At 38.4% G+C, this 26,748-nt stretch overlaps 1 protein-coding gene across 1 annotated transcript in view; it reads right to left on the bottom strand.

Annotated features, from left to right (window-relative positions):
• Positions 1-26,748, bottom strand: part of tgfbr1b (transforming growth factor, beta receptor 1 b) — a 58,926-nt gene that overhangs the window by 10,716 nt on the left and 21,462 nt on the right. Inside the window, exons 2-6 of the mRNA XM_088643374.1 lie at positions 16,171-16,419; positions 9,477-9,716; positions 5,861-6,091; positions 4,910-5,077; positions 3,652-3,808 (exon numbers count right to left, since the gene is read on the bottom strand). Of these exons, the coding sequence (XP_088499500.1) occupies positions 3,652-3,808; positions 4,910-5,077; positions 5,861-6,091; positions 9,477-9,716; positions 16,171-16,419 (1,045 nt within the window). The remainder of the gene's footprint in view (positions 1-3,651; positions 3,809-4,909; positions 5,078-5,860; positions 6,092-9,476; positions 9,717-16,170; positions 16,420-26,748) is intronic.

Below are 26,748 nucleotides of genomic sequence, written 5' to 3'. Positions count from 1 at the left end.
CATAATTATTTCACTGATTGACTAAACCACTCAGTCAAATCCTGATTTTCACCAGTTTCGTAACAATATTTATACATATTTCTTACTGCTGCTTCAGTAGCTGACTTGTACTTACAGTAACACGGCTTTTTCTAGTGAATCAAAGACCAAATGAATGAACACCTTTTACGGATCACACCACCAAGGATATGAGCGCAGGGGTATTTACCAATATAACTAGTTACTACAAGATGGTGAATGAAAGGATTTCTGCTGTACTAACCACTGCAAAACACTCACTGCATAAAAATACTGTGGACAGTAAAGAATGAAAAAATCTGAACACTAAAGCTATGTAACAGCAGGCACCCTTCCACAATGCCACAACTCAGTCTCATTGTTCGGGTTGTTTATTGTTTATTACCCCAGTTATTTTAATGTGCAGTTACCGGTTTTAATGTTTAATTTACTATACAGTCGTTACATCATTTTCATAACACATCCAAACAAAAAACTGACACCTTTAGTAACACCTCACTTTAGCTGTGCCAGTACAGCCAGACTCTTGAATATAATTACAAAAAAATCTTTACAAATGTGAACATTATGGAATTTTCCGTTCTCCACGTTTATTTCATACTATACCAGGCCAGGTTTCTCAGTCTGCTTCCTTTGTTAGAGTGAAGACGAACGGAAGTGGGTTAAGAAAGGACAAACCCAAGATGGGGTAACATTTTTGTTCTGGTTTTTTTTGGTTTGTGAATGACACTGCAGTTTAAACTGTAATGTGTAAAAGTTTCTAAAGTTGTACATAGGTAGAAAAACAGTTATATGGACATGAAACTGATGATGTGACAAATAAACTACAGAAATGCACCCTGTTTTCAATTACAAATTTACAACAGGTTACATTTTTTTGGTGCAGTTCCATAAACCACAACATGGATTCTAGATAATGTAATCTATTAGGAAAATATTTAGGGTTAAGAGAATAAAATGAAGTATGTTTGGATCTGCCACAGAAAAGCAAACCAATCATGTACATCACGGTTTGATACTAACTACATCAATGCAAGGGAATAAGAAATTCCATGATTCTAGCAAAAACAAAAAAGTTGATAAATAATTACACATTTCAGCTCAAACAATATACGGGTGCCAAAAATCTACAGAAGCACAACAGTGCGAGAAAATATCATTTTCTAATAATTCATCATATTTGTGGAAAATCTAATTTTCTTGCTCATGTACTACAATGTTCCTGTATCCACATGCAGACCCTTCCATTCATCGTCAGCTCTGTTCATACTATTTGTGCCAAGTCTCAGAGTATCTTCAGAGGCTCAACAGGCACGCAAGGAGAGTGATACAATGTTTGAGGTTTCTCAAGAGGCTTGCAACTGGAAGATCCGACTATTCTCAAGCAGATGGAGAGTAATAATCTAAAAACAGACTATAAATATACTACAGACTAAACACTGACTTAAAATACTTGTTGGGATTTAAAACTACCATCTCTAATTAAAAATATAAACCAAATCCCTTGCAAACCAAACACTACTGAAGAGCACATCAATGCCGAGAAATTAGTTTGATTACATTTTCCTTGGCACACACAAGACAAAATTCAACTAATTTCCAACTAGCTTCTTATGAAGACATACCTGCAGTCAAGTCAGAATTAATACTCAAATTAACATGGCGAAAGATGCATTTTAAACACTAAAATCAAGCATGGTGAATTTCTCTTTTAAACATAAAAAAGGTCTATATCTGACCTTTTGCATAGTAAAAAATGTTTGTCCTTTGCAGTCAAAGATGTTTGTCCTAGCTGTCAAGAGGGCACAAAACACAAGTCCTTTTCTATGTCTATGATGTCTCATAGAAATGAACTCAGCAAAAATAGCCACCTCTACTGAGCATAAAGGATACCACATGGATCAATGTGTTAAGTGTATAAACATTACATAGATTATACAAGAATGGCATGATCAAAGTTTGAATGACAATACTTAAAAAAACAGTTAATGTTTCACTTATACTTAAAATAATCACTCCTAAATAATAAAAAAATAAAAATCAACTTTATGATGCGCATCAAATATAGTCCATGAAATGTGTTAGCATTGCTAAATTATTCACAATGGAGAATATTTTTAATAAAGCGTGTGTGAGTTATAAATCAGTATGGTGAAATATTCTGAAAAAAATGCCTCTACAGGAAGGAACATATTCCAGAATGAAACAATGACCATTGCCACAAAAACGACGCCCTCATCTTTCCTTTGTATTATAACAAACATGCTGTGGGCCTAACATGACATTTACTTATTATATCTTCAAAGGCAGCCTCTGAGGCACACAATCTTGTGCCCAGTTCAAGATCTAATGTTGTATTTTGTGTAATGACTTGTTTAATGGTGATTTTCTTCATTGTTATTAATTTTGCTCATTTTTGGCACTAATTTTATTACTCTTCCGCCAAAGTTGTGCCAGAGAATATAAAGATGTCATGTGCCTCAAATTGTTACTACTGCTCCGGTAAAGTTTTGACATTCATAAATTTTATTATCCAAACTTTATTTTCCAGACTTTCCTAGTCTGTAAGAGTATTATAAAATTAATGACTAATGCACCTGATGTTGTTAAATATTTTAAATCATTTTATAAATAAACTTCAGAGAGGAAATACACAAGATTCAAATCCTGTTAGTAAAGTATTAGTAAAGATTCTACACGCCACTGAACACAAAGGCAAAAAAAAACCAACCTATTTTGTCTGAAAATATGCTTTGCAAACTAGGACAAAGTGAGCCACTGAAAAGGACTGAAGAGACATAGGGCTTAATTATGGTACTGAAATTGTGTTTTTAGCTTTTTAGTAATCCATCGAATCATTATTTGTTTATGCAGACTTTTTTGATGATGTGTCCAAGTATTCAACAGTTTTCTAAATCTAAACAGATACTATCTAACAGGACTTTGTCCCATTCCTGTCTTAGATTTCCCGTGACAAGCCGGGTTGCAATTAATTGCTACAATTGGAGTGTTTTAGCATCTGCAAACACTCTTGACCAGACTACTGTACTTGCATTGTGGACTACCACTGATGGTGTGTTTTTGAATGTTGGAACCTGCTTGCTGTGAACACCCGAGATGGTCAGCAACAGACTTAGACTACCTTACATGCTGATGGCAAGAAGGCAAGTTGTCTTGATAAGTGGAGCATATTGGTTCCTTTCTCGATTTTCACCAGTTTGATATTTAACAAGTTAAATCACCTCAACTCCTTTGCCCAGTGAACTGACTCATTAATTCGGTAACAGGGACAGTCATGAATGATAAAATAATCAAAATGACACCATAAGCATTAAATCAATATCCTAAATCTACATACTTTTCTAAAAACATACAGGCACAAAAATGTTTTCAGAGCCCGTCTATGTTAAAGAAGAAGAGAAGATTTTCAATTATGTATACAATGGTGGTGCACATGATAGAAATTGTAATTCTACAGTAACTCAAACTTGCAGTCCGAAAGCTTGTGGTGTTCACTGCTTGGAAAGAACCTCTCCTCTACAGGAACTCTACAATGCTTCTTGCTGCCAAAGATCTGTAGTACTGAGTTATCATACTTTGCATAAGCTACGCACGTTTTACACCATGTATTACCTTTTCGTTCCCACTCTGTGGTTTGGAGCAATATCAATGGTGTCTGTAGCTGAATCATGCCTAACTGCTAGACCTAGATCCGCGATGCAGCATGTTCCGTTCTTTTTCACCAAGATGTTTTTGGACTTGAGATCTCTGTGGGCAATCGCAGGTTTACCTGTTCATTTATTAACAAGAGAAGAAATCGTATTGTTACTGTTATGAGTAAAACAACATTGAAACCATCCATACGTATACAGTTACAGAACAGAATTTACTAAAGATGACTGCACTCTGGCTCAACAGGGAAGAAAGTCCAGTAGTAGAAACTTGAGCAACAAGAAGAATTACTCAGCCTGTCAGATCTGACAATTTAAGAGGAAATAAAACTAAAAGGGTGAGCATAGGTACCTTTCCTAAAATAGTTAATGCAATGAATGCCCACATAAAGTTACATCAAATGTCAGCAGTCTGTTCTGACATGCTGTTCTCTGTACCACTGGATAACGAGGGATTGCGAGTCAGAGGCTGCACCTGTATTGATGACGATTTCAAATCACAGTTAAAATGTAAGCTCCACTTAAGTCCATACAAGGTTCCTCTATTGTGGCCCTGTTATTGGAGCTGTACCTGCCTGCAGGGAATAATTCATTTTGAAAGCACTGCATTCTTGACAGCTCCATTCACTAAACAAATGGCTTCATTATTTCCAGTGCTTAGCTGCTGCCTGTTAAGGACAGCCTTGCATATTGAAGCAAACCTATAGGCAGACAAAACAGGAAAATGTCTTTCACAATAAAAGGGAAAAATCAGCACTATTTATGGGCAAGAAAATAGATCGTCCAAATATTTCACTTAAATCAACATATTCCATAGAGCCTGTTTTGACATAAAATTACTAGATATGATGAAACACTGTTTGCTTTAAGAAGCCATTTACTTACTGATGAAGATCCAGAAACTGGGTCCAAGCGTTAAAGAAATATGATTTTTGTGTGTGGACTCATACACTTCACTAGTTATGTAAATGACCGTAGCCTTAAGTAATGCACTTACATATCATGTGGACAAGATCACCTAACAATCTGCAATGCTCTGAGATTCCTTAGCTGCCAATTACAATGTACTGGACTGTATTCACATATAATACAGCAGAGAATCCAGGCATATGAAGCAACCATACAAGCATATCTGTTAGTTTCAGAACTAGGAATGGTACAGATTTAAAAGAATGGACCTAATATTGCAGTGTTTGCAGAGGACTTTGATCTTTACTTACCTTGTGTTCCGACTATTTCCATGTGGAGATGGGCCAGTCCACTGGCTGTAGATAGCGATAGCTTAATCATGCCCTCTACAGTGACTGTGTATCTGTTTAAATAATCAAATAACGATCCATGCTCATGGTAGTCAGAGACCAGCCACAACTGAGTCCAGGTTCCATTATCTGAGAAAAACAATGCACAAAATAGTGTGAGAACAGACCTGAATTTTGCAGCATATTTAAGCTCGTACAAAAGCATGTCAAAGAGGAGGGATTTTTTTGGACATATCCAACTGATCTCAATAGACAACTGTTTTTCATGTCTCACCTCTCTGCTATGATCTCCACAATCACACACATCAGAATAAGAAAGTGGAGGAAGACCTCTCCCACATTCTCCCACTGCTTCCTCCCTCCCACCTTCCAGTCACTTGTCTTTGAGCATGTAACAGGCTAAGCAGCCCGTCCTGGACTTTAAACGTCACCTAAAGAGAGGGTGCCCCTAACCAACAACACGTGCTCTAGTGAAAGTTTGCAAGTGAGGTCACGGTGTTGCTGAGCTGAGCACACCCTGGCCAACTAATCCCATTTTACCCTCAGCCAGCTGTGCAACCCTGCTTTGGGGTAACTAGAGTCAATAAGGGTATCTTTTGCAAAGTAAAAGTGATCTTTGTGACTGGCCAGGTGTCTGTCAGCTGTGTCACACCTTCAACTGGAGTGAACTAAGCTGTAGATCTTGCAGCATGAAAAAGAGAGCACCAATATCGCACAATTCAGAAGAGGGGTGTAGCGGTCAGCTAAATTCAGCAACAATTACCAATTACTACTTTCTTAAAGTATTGAATCTTGGCTTTTACTATGCATTTTGACATCTTAACAAATTATAGCTGAAGACACAAACATTTCAGACTACACCGAGATGTACACCCGTTACTTTTAGAAATCTAACAACGAGCAGTGCAAAACCTTTATTGTCAGCCGCAATGAATCCCAGGATATTTTCATGACGTAGCATGACGGTCTGGTAAATCTCCGCTTCTCGAAACCATGAACGCTCTTCCCGGGAAGAAAAGATCTTCACAGCAACTTCCTCTCCTCTCCACTTCCCCCGCCAGACCTCACCAAAACGTCCTTTTCCAATGCTCTCCTGCAGAACTATTGTTCTTGCGATAGTTCTTTGAACCAACAAGGGCAGACCTGAAAGTGGAGAATTAATTAAAAAAATACAGTTAAAAATAAGCATTTTGGACTTTGAATTTCAGGTCTACTGACAATGGAAGTATTGAATCATTGAAATACAAGAGACAGTTTTCTAAGACCACCTAGGGACCCCGTTCAGCTCAGTGACAAGCAGGATCATTTTGTGCAGGGCTACTGTATCTTTTTCAAAAGCAGCAGGTGCCCACATTGGACCTAACTTGCAGTCTTATGCTATAGATCATTACACATTAAATGAGGTGAGGCAATGTGCTCAGTTAATACTCATGAACCATAATGAACACAGTAAAACAATGAGCCTGGGAAGGCAATCATAACCTAATTCAGTCTTAAAGATTAGGTAATTCTAAGATATACATGCCCCTTTGACCTTAAATACCCAAGTATTTCTAAGTCTGTCTTGTTGGACCACTGCACGAACGTAACAAGTGTACATTTGTAGTAATTTATGGAACTTCACTGAAATGCAGGACGATAAACAGAGCAATATATACTGATGGAAAAAAGAAACGCAACGCCACTCTGGCACTCCCGTCTGTGCTGTCAGAGGAACAGGCTGAAGAGTGACTCATCCGTGAAGAGGACCTGATGCCACTGCTGATGAGTCCATTGCAGCCTCTGTCTAGCCCAAGCCAGTCAGGTGTGACGTCTAGGAGGTGTGAGCAGAGGGCCTCTGACAGGTCGCCTTGCTCTAAGGCCAGCAGCATGGAGCCTTATTGTCCTGTCACTGATGCGGGAATTGTGCCAGTCTGATGTGTCGGTCCTGCTCTTGGACCTTCATCTGTCCTGCCGGTCTGCTGAAACCTTCTCTGCAGTTGGGACACAGTGGAGTGGCTTACTCCATTGTGTCTGGCAATGCTGGCACATGACATGCCTGCCTGCAGCATGCCAATGGCCCTCTCCCTTGCTTCTGGTGACATTCGAGACATTATAGAATGTACAGAAAACTGACTAAGTGTGGCCTTTTTCTTGCAGTGACCTAAGTTTTGAATTAAGGCCCTTTTAAAGGTGACCTGATCAGGCATTGTTACACCTGGACCTCGTTATAATAATAATAATAATAATAATAATAATAATAATAATAATAATAATAATAATTGCTTACACTTATATAGTGCTTTTCTGGACACTCAACTCAAAGCACTTTACAGGTAATGGGGACTCCCCTCCACCACCACCGACGTGCAGCATCCACCTGGATGATGCGACGGCAGCCATAGTGCACCAGAACGCTCACCACACATCAGCTATCAGTGGGGAAGAGAGTAGAGTAATGAAGCCAATTCATAGATGGGGATTATTAGGAGGCCATGATTGGAAAGGGCCAATAGGAACTCTTTTCGAGAAACGCCCTGGGATTTTTAATGACCACAAAGAGTCAGGACCTCGGTTTTACGTCTCATCCGATTAACGGCGCCTGTTTACAGTATAGTGTCCCTGTCGCTATACTGGGGCATTAGGACCCACATGAACCGCAGGGTGAGCGCCCCCTGCTGCCCCCACTAACCTCTTCCAGCAGCAACCTTAGTTTTTCCCAGGAGGTCTCCCATCCAGGTACTGACCAGGCTCACACCTGCTTAGCTTCAGTGGGTTGCCAGTTGAGAGTTGCAGGGTGATATCGGTGCTGGGTGGTATGGTAAAAGTGCACCTAACGAGCTTTCATGTGATTGGCAAGTTGCAATGCCTCACCGCATAAGCTGTATTGCAGATTAGAGGGCTTAAAACAAGTTGACAACCTTTTGTGAAAGTACATAAGCTATAACTATAGTATTCTCATTCATTCAAGTGTGTTTCTTTTTTCCATCAGTATATATTGTAGGTAAGGCAATATATGTGACATCAGCATTTAACAGTCTTTTTCAGCTTTACACAATTGCTTTAGCAGAAGTGTTATATGGCAACCCCACTACCATCACATTTTAAACAAAATCTGTTGTGTGTGCCTGATTAAAATCACCTTCATGTAGGATTTCACAAGGCCCAATCAGTTGTGTTGTCAAATTAATAAGTTAAAAAATGAAAACATAAATGTCCAATGACTGAAGACCACTGGAAAAAAAAAGCTAAGCTAATAACTAATGATGTCACAAATTTATTTGAATGTATTTGCTGTGAGACCCGAGTCTCATAATTGTTAATATTTTAATTTTGATAAGAGTTGTTGAAAATTGTCAGTGTTTCCAGCCCCACAGCACATTTTGAAGTTAACTTTATCCAAACATTTGAAGTTACTGAACAGAGTTATATCCAAGAAAATGATTCAAATGCTGTTTCAACTAAGCGTGTACTATGGCAATGACTAAATCACCACTGTGGAATAAAATGAAAAACATTCAACTGTGGAGAGAAGAAAGGGGATTCTCCTCATTTAGCAAAATTTTTAAACAACTTTCATGTTAAATAACAGGAAAAATCTAGCAAAATGAATAAACAAAGGTCTCTAGTCAACCATATCTAACTCCTTGGTGCCAACTGAATATGTTTTCTGCCACTCTAGGCCACGTGTATTTTATGCAAATGCTAATACACTTCTTAGTTTCTACCTAGCAATGGATATGAGGGCCAATGAAGTCTGAAGTAAACTGGGCTCAATGTACCATGCAATAGCACTTACTATACATGACACACAGAGAAGGACTTAAAATCATTCTGCCAAGTGCTTTATATCTAGCATGTGGTGGGTCTCTCAGTTTAGCAGATTGTTTTCACATGCCTGGCACAACCTCTATCTCAAGTTTCACTGAACACAGAACTGTCATGACACAACTGTTTACTCGCAACACTCTTTGCATCACCCACAGGAAAGGCAGTGTTGCCGACTAAACCTAGAGAGCACATGCAAAGTCCAGAAGCACATGGTCCACTGTATGATCATACAAAAACATTTTTTCAAAGCAAGTGAAGCCTGATCCAAAATGGGAAAAAAAGGCCAGATTGAAAAATATACATGAAAATCAAAACAAGTGTGATCACCTCTAATTTCTAAACAAAAAAAATAGTTATGAAAGATAACCGCTAAAAAATAGGATAAATTCAACATCAATACATACCTTACAGAAAAAAGTCAAAAAATAATATACATGAAAAATATACTTGAAAATCTAATTTCAAGATTAAAGGACACTAACACCAAATGGTAACCAAATTAGTCTAATCATTCTTCAGACAAAAAAAAAGAAAAAAAAAAAGAAATGCTACCCTGTACACATTTACAGCACATTGCCAGGACTGTTCCAGATTTTCCCTGAACAAGACGTCTCCAGTTATATCTTCAAAGAAAAGCTAAATTGTATTTATGTATAAATGAAGTCCTAATTTCTAAAAAGACAATGTTGGCTCCTTTAAAGCTTGAAGTGCAGCCTACCTGATCCCGAGCCTGATGTTGTCATGTCATAGATCAGGTCCTTCAGGGTGGTGCCTTCTGTGATGAAGGGCCGATCTAAAGACGGGTCCTCTTCATTGGGAACTCGGTGGTGAATCACCGAGCGGCTGTGGCAAATATAGAAAACCAACACCAGGACAAAGCACAAGACGCAGACGGGCCCAGCTATCACTGCTGCTAAGGCCACAGGTCCCAGATACAGAGGAGTTGGGTTTGGAGGTTCTGGATCAAAAAACACAAGAAGGGGGAAAAAAGGCAGAATCAAGTTTAACTAGGATTGAAGCATTTGACCACTTTTTTTGTTGTTTTACAGTAATCTAACTCCTAGAGGGAAGGAAAAAGCCAGTGAAATACAAGCTTAATTTGACCACTCTTGGAAGAATGCTGAAATACAGAAAGGGCAACTGAACTGCTGACTTCAGCATTCTTTTGTGCCTCACTCTGCTGTTGCGCTGTCACAAAAACTTCAGAAAACAGAATATGATTGGAATTATCCCTCCAAAACCATGTAAAACACCGGAAACCACCACACTAATCTTGCTGATATTCCAGGAGATTGCTTAACACAGGCGTATTTTGTGGACAGCGTCTATTAAATTACAGAACAAGGCAATGCTCAAATATTTAACTTGTTAAATCTAGGTTGTTGCATTTGATAACAATTTGTGTGTAATGCACTCCAAATGATTGTGAAAACTACACATCTGTTTATAGCTGACACTAATGAAACTGCTAAATAGTGGAATATCATTTATGGCAGTGTGAATTTAGCATAAAATGAAATAAAAATGGACCAGAAAATGCATTAGCCCAGTGTCAAAAGGTAGAAGAGACTTTACTAAAAAGACTTGCAGCTTTAATTTTGTGGGGGGGTTTGTGACAAAAAAGTATACCTATTAAAAGTGTTCTGGTGCAGCATTCAAGTTTTGAATTAAAATATTAACTTAAAAACCACAGATGATCTGTAAGGCAACAAAAGAAGGATAATTGGAAAGGGAGAAAATACTTTTGAAGTTTTTTTAATGCCTTATCTCTCAGTAGAACAGACAAGGATCTAATTTTCAGCTGTTTTTACAGATTGAATATAATACAAAATGTAATACTGTATTTAGATACAAATATAAATATTGCTTTTCTCAGAGATTTTTAAGTTAAACATTGATGAGAATGAGATAATGATTAAATAAAGTTGGCCATATCATCTACTTACTGATAGCACCAACATTAAAACCTTTACTGAAGGGTTCGATATCTTCGTGTTATATTGGACCCTGCTTTGTCATTTGAAAGTTGTGTTACTAACAACACCAAAGAGTCATTTTTTTCCATTAACTGTATGTAACATGACCTGATTAAGGTCTTTACTTCAATTACTTCACTCAGAAATTTAGTCCAATGTTCAATCTCTGATTGACACAGGATTTCTCATTACACCCAAGAGTAACCTTATACCTAAGGTTCCCCAAAATAAGAAACAGCTCTCTCGTATGCAGCACAAAGAGTAAAACTTGCTGTCCAAATCCATCTGAGAATGCAGCTGTTGATATTGTAAATTTAATCTTAAAGCAGCGTATTTTACTGTATTTACTTTTTTGTATTATTCAGTTAATTTGCTGCGAGATTCTTTTTTACATCCACCATGTTAGTGAATGTATTTGTAAAGCACCAAGTTCAAGAAAATTGTCTAAATAAAATATTGAGTATTATTTAATGTATATTTCAATTTATTAAAATCTATTATTTAGCTTTTGTACATAGCTAAAGACTTACTAACTGAAGACCATGTCATAAACAAGTTTCTTTAATGTACACTGATGAGGCATAGTAAGTCTTTCCTTTAAAGATCAGAAATCATCTTGGTGGTATCTGAACAGTAGAACTATTTTGATACAGTGTTGTGTACACTAAAGGTGAATAACTGTACAGAAAATCTACCTGAATCACATCCAGATAAAACTCTAGAGCAAGAATTTTAGAAGTACTGTAGAAGCCCCACATCTGGCAATTTTAGATTTACTTACAGAAAAATATATTATTAGAAAGAGAACTAGAAGACATGAACAAAAAAGTCTGTACATTTCACATTCTTTATACATCTGCCTACAGCTCAATCAAATTCAGTGATTTTATCAATTGAAAATAGATTTTTTCAGATCCTGCCCTCCATCCCTGGAACAGGTAATCAAGGAGGCTGGAATGCCTCAAGGGGGGGTTTCCTGTCAGCTCGAGCCCAGCCACCCCTGTGGAACACAGCCAGCCGTGCAACACCGCTGGTGGCGCAGTCGCAGTTTCACAGGGTGCTTACCAAACAGGTTAGTGCCTTTGAAAATATGCATGAATACTGGTTTGACAGGCTTTCAAGAAACAAGTCAAGGAACCTCTCTGAACCTCTCAATTTATTCCTAACTCACAAGACAGCTATTTACTCTTAAATCAGGTAAAGCTCATGACTTAGTGACTTAGTGGTCCCTCTGCAAGCTCATAGACCATCTCCCGGCCTGCTCTGCACACATTAATTCCTATCGGGTGGGACACGATTGCATTGGAGGTTTTTTAATATGTGGCATTGGAAGAGTGAGAGCTAAAAATAATGCGGAGGAACACACAGCAGAAAACTCCGAACACACAAAAAATGAGAAAATAAAATGAAAAGTACCTAAAGTACGGATTTACACAGACAAGTGATGGAGAGGATGCACGACCACTATGTGTGGTTTGTGGTGTAGTGTTGGCTAAGGAAAGCCTCAGGCCCCCTGAAGTGCTACGTCACTCTTGCAGACCAGACACTCGACCTTGCTGTGTAAACCTGTTTTTTGAACGAAAGCTACAGGAGCTAAAAGGCCAACAATCTACCCTCCAAGAGCCACCACAGTGAACCAGAAGGCACGTCAGGCATCTTTCGTCATAGGTAACTGGATTGCCAAAACCCGGAAGCCACGTGTTAGGCGAGACTTTTTTCTTACCGTGCGCTAAGGAAACGGTTTCAATCATGTGTGGGAAAGGCGCTGCAGAGCAGCTAGCATTGATACCGTGTCTAACCGCATTGGGTGAATGGCAAGAGATGTGGAACAGCAGGTGATCACTAAGATAAAATCTAGTGTGTATTTTTCTTTACAACTTGATGAAACACTGATGTCTCCGGAGATGCACAAATGCTTGTTTACACCAGAGTTGTTGAAGAGGGAGAAATTAATGAGGATTTTTTGTTCTGTTGTCCTACTCCAGAGTGCACCACTGACGATCAACTTTTTGTTTTGTTGGACACATATGTACATGACCATGAAATTGACTGAATCTGTTCAAACTGTGCACGAGCAATGACTGGCAATCACAGTGGGCTAGTCACGAAATTACAGGCTGTTGCTCCGTTTGCTTTGTGGACACATTGTATGATTCATAGACGAGCACTTGCGGCTAAGAAAATTAAGCATAGGATGACTGGAGAGGCAGCCTTTTGCTATTACTAATAAACTTTATTTTATATTATTTTTTGTAACAAGCATTTTGAGTTGCCAAAACTTGTATGAAAGGTGCTATATAAAAGTATTATTATTGAGCAGGCTTACAATTTATACAACGTGACAATTTTTAAATCTGTGTGTGTGGAGGGGGGGCGGGTCATGAAAGATTTTTAACCCCAAAAAAGGGTCGTACTCTCAAAAAGGTTAAAAACCCCTGCTCTAGAGCATTCTGGGGGATTTTTGCACTTATACAGTGTGCCTTGCTGCTTGCTGTAAGCTGAAATGCTCTGCTTATAAAGGTGCTGGTGTCATTTAGCAGTGAAGCTCTGTGATTTTCTTGCCACTTGAAGGTGCCTAATGCTACTACATTAAAGGAGATATTTGGCAATATGAAGGCAAAATAGGGCTCCTTTGGCCCTTTGGGACCATGCTTACCTTCAAATTTAATTGACTGTGCCAAATGCACTCAGTCTGAGGTCTTCTGGAGGACTGACTGACTTACAAACATATCTGCAAAATGTCAGCTATATGCAGTCACATTTTACTTTTTTCAAGATGACTTTCATTTCCAGAAAGGAACCATTTTGCTTGCTGTTTTAAAATATGTAGGTTTTGTGCACCAACACAGAGTTTGAATTTGTATGAGAAATAAAGCTTTACATTTTAAGTGTCATGCAGATCACAGCAAAACATTAAACACTAATCTTTGCACTTAACACAGAGCTTTCTATAAATATTCAGTTCCAAAATGTGGTGCCTTAGCTATTGGTATCTTGATCTCCTTCATGCATGCTTAGAAGATGGCCCTTATTCTGTCTGGCAGCCTCTCCAGTGTCTGAAGCCCGTTTCAATCACTAGAAGAAGTCCTCAGATTACCTACTGCAAATGCTTTAGTGATGAGCTGTGAGGTGGGATGAGATGTAGTCACACACGCATGCGCGTTCCTAATGCCAAAAGTCACATCACTGTGTTTTGTAAAGCGAGATGCAACATTTGATTGCTGTAGATTTCCTGGCATCTCCTGGAAAACCCCTTCTAAAAAAATAAAATCCTACTTGCAATAATCGCTTGCAATAATAATAATGCAGCATGTGCTTTAATGTTTAATCCAATCACAGGTGTCACTACTGCAGAAGTGTAAAAATCTTATCTCCATTTTTGTTTCATATTCTGGAATGTGTTCTAAACAGAACATTCAAACCCCTTTCGAAACACTGTTCCTTATCAAGTAACACAGAAAAAAAAAAGACTTCAAAAAACTTTTTCAGGGAATAAGGAGGGGGAGGGAACAAAAACACAGGCATTGCAGTCTTTGGTGAAAATTGTTAAACTATTATCTACTTTTCTGCCACCTTTTCTGTCCTGTTAAAACTAACTTAAGTTTTTCCAAAAGACAGTATTGCTGGAAAGGTTATGTAGCATAGTCCATCCATCCATCCATTTTCTAACCTCTTTATCCAATACAGGGTCATGTTTCCCAGGAAGGAAACAAGCGCAAGGTGGAATACGAAATGGATGGGACGTCAGTCCATCGCAGAGCACACAAACACGCCCACTCACACCAGGGCTAATTTTTCCAGAAGCCAATTAACCTACCAGTATATCTTTGGACTGTGAGAGGAAATCGGAGCACCCAGAGGAAACTCATTTGAACATGGGGGGGGGGAACATACAAACTCCACACAGACAGAACCCTAAGAATTGAACCCAGGGCCTCAGAGCTGCTAGGCAGAAATGCTAACCACTCACTTAGTATAATAAATTAGAAAAAATGACAGCTAACAGCCTGAAAGGTACTTTGAAAAGTTCTTAGCACTGCATGATTGTTTTGCACAGTGATTTTTTATATTTATTGATGCTGTTAAGGTTTTTTGACTAACCATTATTGACTTGCTTTGTACCTTTGCAGTCTGCATGGGAGACAAAATTACTCATATCTGAATGAAACAAACAGCTATAAATCACCTTTCTATATACTCACCTTACACACTGCTTTCAAAACAAATCATATACGAGAAAAATGTGCACTGCAAATTTTGCTAGATTATCAAGGCAACAAAATCAACTCTAAAACAACAAAGCATTCATGAACCAATACCATATTTTATTTTTACTTTATCTTAATGAAAATGGATTAACAAGATCCTAAAACAAATACAGTGCAGTCCGTGTATCCCCTAGAAGTTAGACAGCTCGAATAGAAGCTGAGTAAAGCCTCATACAAGAAATTTAAACTGGACTTTATCTTGCTTTAACTCCTTATGACTTGTCAGGGCATGAAAGTCCCGCCTAGTAAGAAAAGTTTATAAATCTGGCTTTCTGGCCAAGTGAGACAGCAAAGTCAAAAGACATTAGACTGCAGAACCGAGGTGGACACTGTCAAAAGTTAATTTCGCAAAGAGCCTGATGGTAACTGTTTGCCACAAAAACTGAGTCTAGGTCATAATCAAGGTGCACAGTTTTCCTGTTTTTCCAGTTGTGTGAATGAAAAAAGTGCTTCTTTGTATTTCACCACACAAGTTTTTTCTTGAGTCATTGTAACATAATTATTATGCTATGAATGCATTTCACTTACCAGCTATGACAAATGTGCAAAAATTATACTTTTTAGCATCTAATAACATAACATGCTTACCTTGCTTAAAATAATAATAATTTGACAACCTAACAACATTAGAATATTCCACATGGGTGCGAAGACCTGCTGGGACTTCAAAGTCCCAATACTTATATATATTATAATATTAATAATATTGTTTTATTATTCAGCAGTGGAGATATTGAGTTATTTCTCTTCCAAAGGAAGCACTGTATATATGAGCAGTTTAAAAATTAGCTGTATTAGATATTCTTTAAGTATTTTCTGTTTTACAAAGTATACTTAAATGATCAATTATTAAACAACCAACAACATAGCCAAAGCTTAAATTTAGTCAAACATAACCTTAATCTATCCGATGAACAGATTCAAATCCACATTCAATGGTCACTATGGAGCATACACGCAAAAAATTAAATCACTCATTTATTCTTTTTCAAGTGCACAACAACGAGCACTGTGAACATTTCAGCTGTAGGCCTTGAGTCTACTGAAAGATCAGATAATGAATGTTAGCTTGTCTAACTTGAATGGCCTTATATTTGTGTCTATACATAATGGTTCAGTGGTAGTGCTCCTACCAGTAGAGAGAAATAACACCTTGGCAGGACTTTACCTAATGATGGCAGAACAGGGGGGTCTTTATTGCAGAGGTCAGTGTTGCAGCACAGAGGATAGATGCTGGTATCATCTTTATGAGAAGGTGCACACACGAAGGGCCTGTCCCTGGGAATGAGGTCGTTCTCCCCTATGCACATGGAGCTCTGCTTTGTGATCTTGCTTCCTGACCGTGTGATCGATATGAAGCAAAGGCCATCTGTTTTACAGGTTGAGTTGAAGCAACGGTGGCAGTAACACTGTAAGGCTGAAAGGGAGAGAGAAAAGGTGTTATAGACAGTACAATTTGTCAGTTATCAAAACAAAGCATGAAGTAGTATGGTACCCTCTGCTTTATCCCATTAACTCATGTTGCAGACTGAAAATACAGGAAGGGAGCTCACTGCTGCTGTAACATTAGGCAAGGTCCTGTTTCCTTGCTACACTACTACACTTGATCGAGTGAGCCCATCGGTATTAACTGGTGTTGGCACTGGTCATCTTCACTGTCTTACTGTACGGTCCTATTTAGGAACTGACCTACCAGTTTGTTTTTCACCACAGAAAGCACTGGTCCAGTATGTCATTAATAGGAAAGAATTTAACTTCTCATATTGAAGTTAAATTCAATGTGAGAATTGAATTGAATTAAGCAGAAAACAAATTATGCACAACATCACTTACTCATTTATGAGACTACTTAAATAAGTAGTATTTTATTATTAAATGTAAAACTTTAATAATAAATTCTAAAAGAAAACTGCCATGCACAGTCATAAAGCAATACTGGTTTCATCATCATGCACTTTGAACACTCTGCGATTCCAGTTTAATACCTCATTCAGCTACAAGAATGACAAAATATACAACTTCCTGGGGCAATTAAGTAAACCTTTACTTCCCCTCCAACCAACAGTTTTCAAGGTGCTTTACAGAACACATAAAGTACAAATAGAGTTTGTACTGAAAAAGTAGGTGAAGAAGAGAATTTTAGACATCAAGACTTAAAACAACTTGAGAATTATTCCACTGTGACAGTCAAAATGATTTGATCTGTCTAGCAAGAACTTCAGCATGCTATGTGTTCGGTAAGAGAACAGGAGGTCATCTTAGGCTGCTTCTCCCGTTTTTAATCCTGCTATTGGAATTTCAAGAAATGCAGCTTTGGCAGACCTCAAGGCATACTGTGATTCAAGGTGAAAGCAGTTCTGTGATGTTTTCTGAAACCATTCAATTCAACACATTATAGACAACTAATAAAGTCTTACTCCAGATTTTGATCAAGAGTCAGTATAAGGAAGTCAGTGTCAATATGATATGAGATCTTTTGACTCTGTAAGAATTTTAGTGGGTGTAGCTTTGACAAAGATTAGAGACCAGTAAGAAAATACAACAGTCCTGTCAAGAAAGAAACCAAACCAGTAACCAGCTTCTCAGTGTATGACAGAAATGAAATATTTCTAAGGTGATCAACACTTGGTATTCTGGATGCATGAATCAAAACATAATCCTTTTTTTAAAGATGCATGTTTTTACTTCAGAATTCACATTAGTTAAAACATTTACATTAAATAATGCCTGGGCAAATGGTTGCTTACACCCTACTATAAAGACCTCAAAACTGCAAGTAATTTCTAGGCATCCATAATTTAATGAACTGGAGATATTAGAACTTTCACTGTATTTAATTTTTTACTTCAAAACATTCCCAGAAAGACTGTTTAAAAAACTGGGATGGTCTATTAAAATGTCATAATCTGCTACATCAAATTCAGTTACAAATGTAGCACTGGGAGAAGGACAACACAAGGTCAGAAACAGCCTTAAATGTACTTGAACCTGCATTTAACAGTTGGTAAATTCTTACTCTCATAAGTACATTTCTGTACTATAATTTGATCCATATCCCAATTTAATTTTTTCAATATCTGAAGCTTTCAGATGCATTGTTAATCAGTAATCAATTGTTGTACAGCTCTTTATTGAGCACTTTCACAAGAAAGGAAGATTTATGGTTGATTTATAAACACTACCTAAACTGAAATGATACTGAACTTTCTGAATAGGGAACTTACCAAAGCAATTTTAAGAGAAGGAACTACGGTGGTTTCCAGTGAAACATTTAATATGAGACATATTCCCAAGAATATGAGGTCAAAGGAAATGTAGATCATTTTTGAGAAATTATGTAGTAACATTTAAAACACAAATAATAATTAATATTGCAATTTTCTTCCCCATTCTGAAGAAAATGACTCATCAGCTCAACATTTTCTACAGGGAATACATGGGTGAAGACTGTTACTGGAAATTCATTGTCAAATTCCCAAGTTTAGACTGCCAAGAACTTCACAATTCACAGGTGATGTCTCAACATTTCTTACAGATGAAGCAGAAGAATTTACAATCCTCTATCGTTTTTGTCTAATTAAAATTCCTTGTAGAGGAGACTGCAGTATTGTATCTGCTCAGACTAATTTTCACAATAGTAAACTTAAACATTCGCAGCTCTCCTTTTATGCTCTAACTTGTAACACTCTTCATTTTGAGAATGGTATTGTTTATCCAAGGTCTATTATATTTTGGGACTGATCTCCACAATGAAAATTGACAGTAACCACAAAGAATACATTATACTAACTAAAAGCAACATTACATGTTACATATCTATAGTAAGACATGGTCAGTTTCTGTGAAATAAAATACCAAAACAGACATTAATTTTAAACATCTACTAGTTAATGAACAATTTGCAAAAAAACTATCTAAAATCTATCTTTAATTTCTCTGTCAAAACAACATGATATCAACCACATACTGATCACAATAACAGCTAAACATACTTATACTACCACTTATATTACCTAGGGTAAACTGTACGATCTTTATTTGTTGTGAACAAGTCTTGCAGTCTGAACAGAATCATGCACACAGCACACCTCAGTACAATATTGGACAAAGAATGTTTTAAGTCATTAACATCCATTATATAACTGCTCCTTTTTCAAACAACCAGATATACCATTATCCAAAGAATTATGCTGTTTCATGGCTATGACCATCATGTTCGTACTAATGCTATTTCTATTATGAGTCAAGGATTGCGCCAGGCAGGAGTGACCTTACTGCCCCAGACAACATTTTCCTCCAGAGACCAAAAATCTCTGCGCTTCTAGACACAATGCACAAAACCATAACAGACTGTACAGCAGACACAACAGACATTTACATCTTCCCAAATTACAAAACCACAAGATTAAACAAGATTACTTAGCCCCAGCAGACGTCTGGCTGTGTTGATTCGGTGTATGCAAAATGGAGAAAAGCAGCTCTGTATCCTACTTCCTCTTCGCTCCTATTATGCTCTTAATCATATAGCAAAACTAACATAATTGTTGCGGGAAGAGGTCGGGACATGCTCCTATTATCCAAGAATTAATTCCAAAGGGTAAATGTTACGATCTTTATTCTCCTGTTCAACTATTTTTGACAAAAGCAGCTTTACATTTCGAGAGTTTTTATTGCCATAGTGGACACAAGCATTTAGTATTATTGTTGCAAGTAAAGATACACCACAGTAATTTGATAAAGCCTTCTGTTCCAAAGCCATTCACTAGGAAAGAGGTCCCTAACTCTAGTCCTTGGGATCCACATGCCAGCAGGTTTTCATCGCAAGATGTGCTCTCAGTTATATATCTGAGCCCTTAATTGACCTAATAATACGGCTAATGGGACCTCTCTGTTTTAGTTCCTAATCATGTGGGACGTTGACTACTGCATTTCTTAACTTAAGATTCCAACTGCTTGGGGCCTCACAAGTGGTTAAACCAGGAATTCACTCAAGCGCAGACGGAGCTCTTTGACCAATGGTTTGAGCCCGAGAGCACTAGCAGACTGTGACCAGGGTTTCCAAAATCATTGGGGGAGATGATCAATATAATCAATATCCTTTTTTTTCTCAAACCTCTTGGGAAGAAGACGTGTGTGATTAGTACTATGGTAGCATACAGTTATATTTAATCCTACAAAGGAAAAAACTTAGGTCATGTCCCAAATGCCACGCTAAGCCCTAAGCCCTTCCTCCAAGTCCGCATTTCTGTGATGTAGCGCAAGTGTGGACTAAAAAAAATGAAGTGGTTATAAAAAGGGTAATGAGACACCCTTGCATGATATCACTTGTTGGTTACACGGCTCATGGTCAAAATGCCTTCTGTTGTTGATGCTTCTTTTCCAGTGGCTAAGTGCATGTCGGCAGATAATTTTTCAAAATCTATTCTCCACTCGCCGTTTGATTACAGTGAATTATATCCCGTCTATCCTTGCACAGAAGCAGCAACACATCGTGTTCATTCATGTTGAGCAGGCTCGACTCAAAACGGGCAAAGTAATCTAAGGAAAACTTGGCAGTACTGCTCTCTGTTTATTCAAAGCTTTACTACTACATTTCATCTCCTCATTTCCAGAACAAACATGACCGTATGGGGAACATACATAATGCGTTTATTCATGTTCAAAGTAAAGTAAATAAGGTCAACTTTGCAAGAACTCAAAACTTTGGACTATTAAATACTTCATCTTTTCATTTACAAAATATACCGTAGGTAAACAAATATTAATCGGTGGAAACGGGGTGTCACGATTTTGTACCTAGAACACAAACAGTATCAATCTAAAGTAGCCTAATGATGATTTACAATATTTTGACATTAAATATTGTTTTAAAACTGTAAAAAAGTTCAACTTTACCAACAGTTGAATATTTTATTATCTAATTTCTTTCCGCTTTGATAGGTTAGAACATGAAACGTCACCATTCCTTGAGGAACTGGGGAAAATTCATTCAGCAAAGTCTGCTCCTATGTGGTTATCGCAGAAGGGCACATTAGGGGCACTCGTGATCACCCTTGTGAAACAAATTGACAGATTAAAACCCTAAGAGCTTGCCGACTTAAGCAGGATCTAGCATATGAAGTGTACAAGACCACAAGTTTGCATATTGGGACATGGCCTCCAAAACAAATTTAGTAGTTGCCTTGCGCCTGTTGCTTGCCAGTTGCAGTTTGATTGAATTGAATTTCATCTCATCTATGCTTGCACAAAAGTAGTGACACATCGTTTTCATTCATATTGAGCAGGCTCGACTCAAAATGGGAGAACTAAGGAAAACTTAACAGTACCTCTGGTAACCAAACCTGTGAAGTCCTGCAGGACAACAGCTAGACTCAAAAACTCAGGGAAAGCTTATCAAAGCATTTTCTTTCACCTTTCATGTGTCTTTAAAAATCTCTCTAAGTCTGCATCCCTGAATTTGGACAGGTATAGTCCTGGAGTTGTAAATGGGCAGAAGCCTAGTAAGCACGTTAATGTGCTCAGAGGCCTGTATAACCAGCACAGCAGATCCATGGCCCAAGATTTCGGAAAAGGAGTCAGAAGGAAGACACTACTCTAAGGCCTCTCCTCTTGCAACTCTTGAGTCTCACTGCATTTTGACGACGTTGAAAATGCAAATTAAGAAGGCGCTTACATGATACATTACCAAGCTAATAACCCACTTCTACTATAACACTGTCACTCATATTGCTGCGCTGTCCCATCAATTATTCTACATTTTTATAGCATCTTCCTACAATGTCTTCCTTTACCTGAAACCATAACCACACCCTAGTAAGCATAGAGAAAACATTCAAAAGCAGAAACAACGGTAGAGGGATATGCTTAATAAGCAATTTGGAGATCTAGATTAATTAACAACTAAAAAGACTGAAATTCTTAATTAAGGAGAGCTACAGGAAATTAAGATCAAAAACTAGAATTTTTTAATTTAATCTAGACTTTTGATTTAATCTGTCACATACTGGAATTTCCTGTAACAGAAGCTCCTTAACCTCAATCATCATTGGCTGTGTCCTTCACAAGTGTTCAATCTTTTTTTAGCAGAAGTCTCCCTTAGCCTTGAAGAATGATATAAGATGTGAAAAAAAAGGGTTAACTGATTTCTTCCTGCACAAAGACTTCTTTTGATAAAAGACATTCCATGCTTAAGCACTTTTGGGTTACGGCAGATAACCGATAAGAGATTCCAAGTGTGAGCTAGAGACCCCCCAACCATCCATGGGAAGAAGAGACCAGCCATTCAAAGTGTTCAAGGTCTGGAGAATGTCCGAACACGGGTGACCTCCCAGCGTTACCATAGTAACAATTTGTATCAGAAACGGCTGAAGTTTGCTATATAAACTCGAGTTCGGACTGGCCTTACTCTGCCAATCCCTCGTAACTAAAGAGGCTTGACTAAAGCAAATAAAAAAGCAACTTAAGTGACGAGAAAATATAAGAGCCATCAGAATCATGACTGGTGGATACCGCCACTGTGGAATTTGCAGAACTGGCTAAACTCTGCCGACAGATTGAGAGAAATATGTTCACTAAGGTGCAAGCAGATCAAATGGGGTGGATTCCACAGAAACTGGCTAAATCTCAGAAACTAAAAACCTCCCCCCGGTCACCGGGTGAGGTCTCCAGTTTACAATTATTGTAAACAAAAATATACAGGTCATTTTAAGAAAAAACTGCAAAAAGTGCATGTGGGATGAAGGAAGCAGGGATCTGCCCTGTGGTTCAGCTGACAGGGAAGAACAGAGAAAATAATTATCTCCCAGCTGAAAGCCTTGTCTGAGGAGGATACACAGTCTTTTGAGAGATCTGTTTTTTTAGAGAGGTCCCTTGTAGCCTCCCTAAGTCTGTCCCAGCCCAATAAGCAAAATGAGTTAAAACTAAAATGTACCATTAACTGGGTGTTTGTTTCTCTGTTATGGGATACTGGAGCACAACTGTCATGCTTGTCTCATTTCACTGCTCAACGGTGTGGTATAGAACATATGGGGAGACGGCAGGAGGCCACAAGATCTTAACATTGATTTAGGAGGAGACATGTACTTTATCACCCGAATGTGGGTGGGTTCCATCCCAGATCTATTGGGCTGGGATGTCGTGCAGCATTTACAAGGAATTACTTTATACAAAACAGTGTATAACACATGGCTATGAGACGGCATTTACGTGAACTACCTTAACTGACCTCTGTGATCATTCAGTATGTCGATGACATTCTGACTGCTTCCCCTGATGAGGAAACCTACAAGTCTGAGCTGCTTCAGGTTTTAGAGTTTCTGGCTAAAGGACATAAAACTAGTTATGCATCTAGGATTGTGTAATTTTAACAGGGCCTGGGTGGACTCTTTTTTCAGAGTGAGCACAACCCCTAACAGATCTGCTTAAGGGGGGAGTGCAGTCCAAGGACAAGATTAATGATTTGAAACAAGCTCTTTTACAGGTGCTGGGATTGGGGTTTCCTCAGATGGATCAACCATTCTTTTGTATGTAAGTGTGGAAAATGGGTTCTGGGCAGCTGTGCTGACGCAGGAGCATGGAGGTAGGCACAGTCCGGTGGGACCATTCGGGATCATTAGATGCTGTACCCAAAGGGGTGGGAGGCCGTGAAGATTTAATACTGTTTACCGAGGGAGAGCCGAGAACAGGCTGACCTGTTACTACAGAAGCTGATGTGCTAATGACCGGAAAGATGCCCCCCACTGCCTCAGCAGAGCCAGCCAAGTTGAGAGCACTGATTGAAGCTGGTAAATATGCTAAAGGAAAAACTTTAATCAAATTTATATATGTATTTTGTGTGCCACGATTTTAGATGGCTGTGGAGGAATAGGGATTTCCTCAACACGGCAGGGACTCCAGTTAAGAATGCTGGGTTGATCTTAGAACTGTCAGAAGCTTTGCAGCTGCTGACTGAAGTAGCTGTGGTAAAGCGTAAGTGACATAATAAAGAAATGTTTCCAGTAACTTGAGGGAACAAGATTGCAGAAGCAGCTGCCAGACAAGCTGGTCTGATGGTAAAAAAGGGACAGCTACAGGACCTGGCTAGAAAAGAATGTGGTACTGCAAGAACTCCGGACGCCCTGCATGCCCTCACAGTCTTATGCCCTTTATTGCCCGACAAATGCAACCCGAGTGCGAGTCAAATGGTGTGCAGGTTTTCCCAAATAACTCCCCAGTGAAGTATGTCCCTAGATCAGAATCGAAGTGGCAGGGCAGTCCCCACCGAGGGCTTATCTCCGTCATCAAGTGTTTGGCAGTGGCCTCAACCCACTGGGATAACAGATCCACCGCCATTATAAGAGCCCGATTTCCCTTTACATATTGGCAAGCTACAATAGTTAATTTGCCAGTACATGAAAGGTTGCTCAGGAGCAGGCCTTTTGAGCTGTAGCAGCCGCACCTGAGTTCCTTTGACAAGCATCACATCGAGATACCACATCAGAAAAGGCTGAAGTTTGCTATATAAACTGGAGCTTTACAACAATTCTCTGAACAATTCTTGGATCTTATTGTTCCTTGCATGCATTAAACATAATCTCAGGATCCAGAACTTATTTGTCTGTTACAGCTTCAAACATATGTTATGGACTCTTAATGAATAAACCCATTTAGGGCACAGACACTCATTTCATGATTTTCCCAATTGTGTGGATATCTATGGAATTGTAGAATAAAGGATTCACATGTTGCCATATAATATGTAAGAGTTCAAGTAGGTAGGTTGTAGTAGGCTGACCTGAAGTAGGCTCCACAGCTGAAAAGCTGTCTCTCTTTTCCTTTCAGCATGGAATACACCTTCACCTGTTCCATAGAATATGTAATATGCAAAAAATAAATCTTCACTGCCATTTGCTAACATCAAAAGTATCTAATACAATTACATGTAAATCTCCTCACATTTACAGATTTCCAATGGGACAAAACACTTGACATTTGAAAGAGATCTCATTTTAGAAAAAAGTAGCTTCAGTTGAACTTGAGACCATAATAACAGCAAACTCACAATGATGCACCACAGAGGAAAGCAACAGCTACCCAGCACTATTGTGAAATAAATTCACTTTCATACCTTAAGCAGGACTTCAAGTGTTAATAGTTAACCGGGACCTGATATCAAGTTTTTCTGGATTACATATCAGTCTGCTGCGTGGTCTTGTGTTGACTACAGCTATTGAGTAGCAATTCTTGATATCCATCTTGCCCATCAGGGGATTAATGCCTGTGCTTTCATACCAACTTCCAAAAGAAAGACGAAGCTGAAATGATGCAGTGTTTTCATGGCAGACAATTTCCTTCTATCCGGACTATCTCCACACATCCCCCTTTTAGCATGAGGGTTGCTTCACACAAACAAGCTTGTTAGAAAAACATTCCTACTATCCCTAGGCAAGAGGTCAGGCTGAAAGGAAGGGCTGCTGAGGGCCTGAAGTGTGAATTTGATAAGCTACATTCCCTTCCTTAAACCAAGCTGTCACAGATACAACACCGGCTTCACACTTACTAGGGGTGAAGCCATGAAGCATTTTCAGTTGCAGATAGGCATGTGGTTTATCTGAGCAATTAACACAGTGACGGACTAAGGGAAATTCAATGAGGACTGAGGACAGTGTATTCTCCTTGTTCCTACTCCCATGATGTGAAAAGAGACGATGCACTGCGAGGCTTAACTGCTACACTGGAGCTCTCTGTTGTCGCTTCATTATACTGGCAAAAACACTGGTTAGCAAAAAGAGAAGACACAAAGCCACAAACAGTATGTTTAAAGGCAGGCACACCAAAAAAATACTGTAGTAACGGACGAGGCTAGAATATTGCACTTGTCAAGATCATATTGACTACTACAATCACACTTGCTTATCAATTTTTTATCAAAGGTTTCAATCCAAGATAATTGTCATAATAAATCCCCTCTATCTTCTACTTTGACGTTCTGCGTGTACCAAGATTAACTTCCAATTTTTTCATTTTACATTGGGTCTCTGAGGCTGCCTTAACTTTTTATTAAATAAGTATTTTTCTACCTATTTTAATTAAATAAACCACCTTCTCAAAGTACACATCTCCTTAAAATATTCCCAATATAAGGTATACGCTATAAATTTCTGGTTTGGTAAGTAGTTTAATATTATCAATTGCTTGCTGCTCAAAAATGATTAAAATGAAACAGTAATAAGTTGTCTGTGGAAACAGTAGGCTATATACTAAAGACTTTGGTTTTTCAAAAACTTGCCATACCGTTGTATCCCTTGCACCTGGTATTAATCGGGACAAAAAATTTTGGCCAATCACTTTAATTTGCATTCAAGATGCAATATTTTGCATAAACATGACCATTGTGGTATGATTTATGAATTAGTAATGAAGCATGGTAATCTATTGCACCACATATAGTAATGAGCTTTTATTTCACCTCAATTAAATCAAATTGTTTTTGGGACAATATCAACTGTAAAAAATATTATCCAAGTTATATATTCACTCTATAGCTTTGTCTGCCATGTACTTCAAATCCCAAAGCTAAGGAGGATGACAATCCTGTCAAAAAAAGGAAGACTTTTCTAGGTGAAAAACGTCCAAACAGGTTCTATTATTAGATGAGAAGTCATCTTCCCAGTTTCAGATATGTTGACAGAATAGCCTATAGATAAGGTGCAAGCAGTCACATGGTAACCAACCCCTGCAAATAAGCAAGAAGATGTGGATAAATATA

This window comes from Lepisosteus platostomus, chromosome 8 (genome assembly GCF_059453375.1).
Source record: "Lepisosteus platostomus isolate fLepPlt1 chromosome 8, fLepPlt1.hap1, whole genome shotgun sequence".
Classification (NCBI taxonomy): domain Eukaryota; kingdom Metazoa; phylum Chordata; class Actinopteri; order Semionotiformes; family Lepisosteidae; genus Lepisosteus; species Lepisosteus platostomus.
This window is presented reverse-complemented; position numbering and strand designations above follow the sequence as displayed.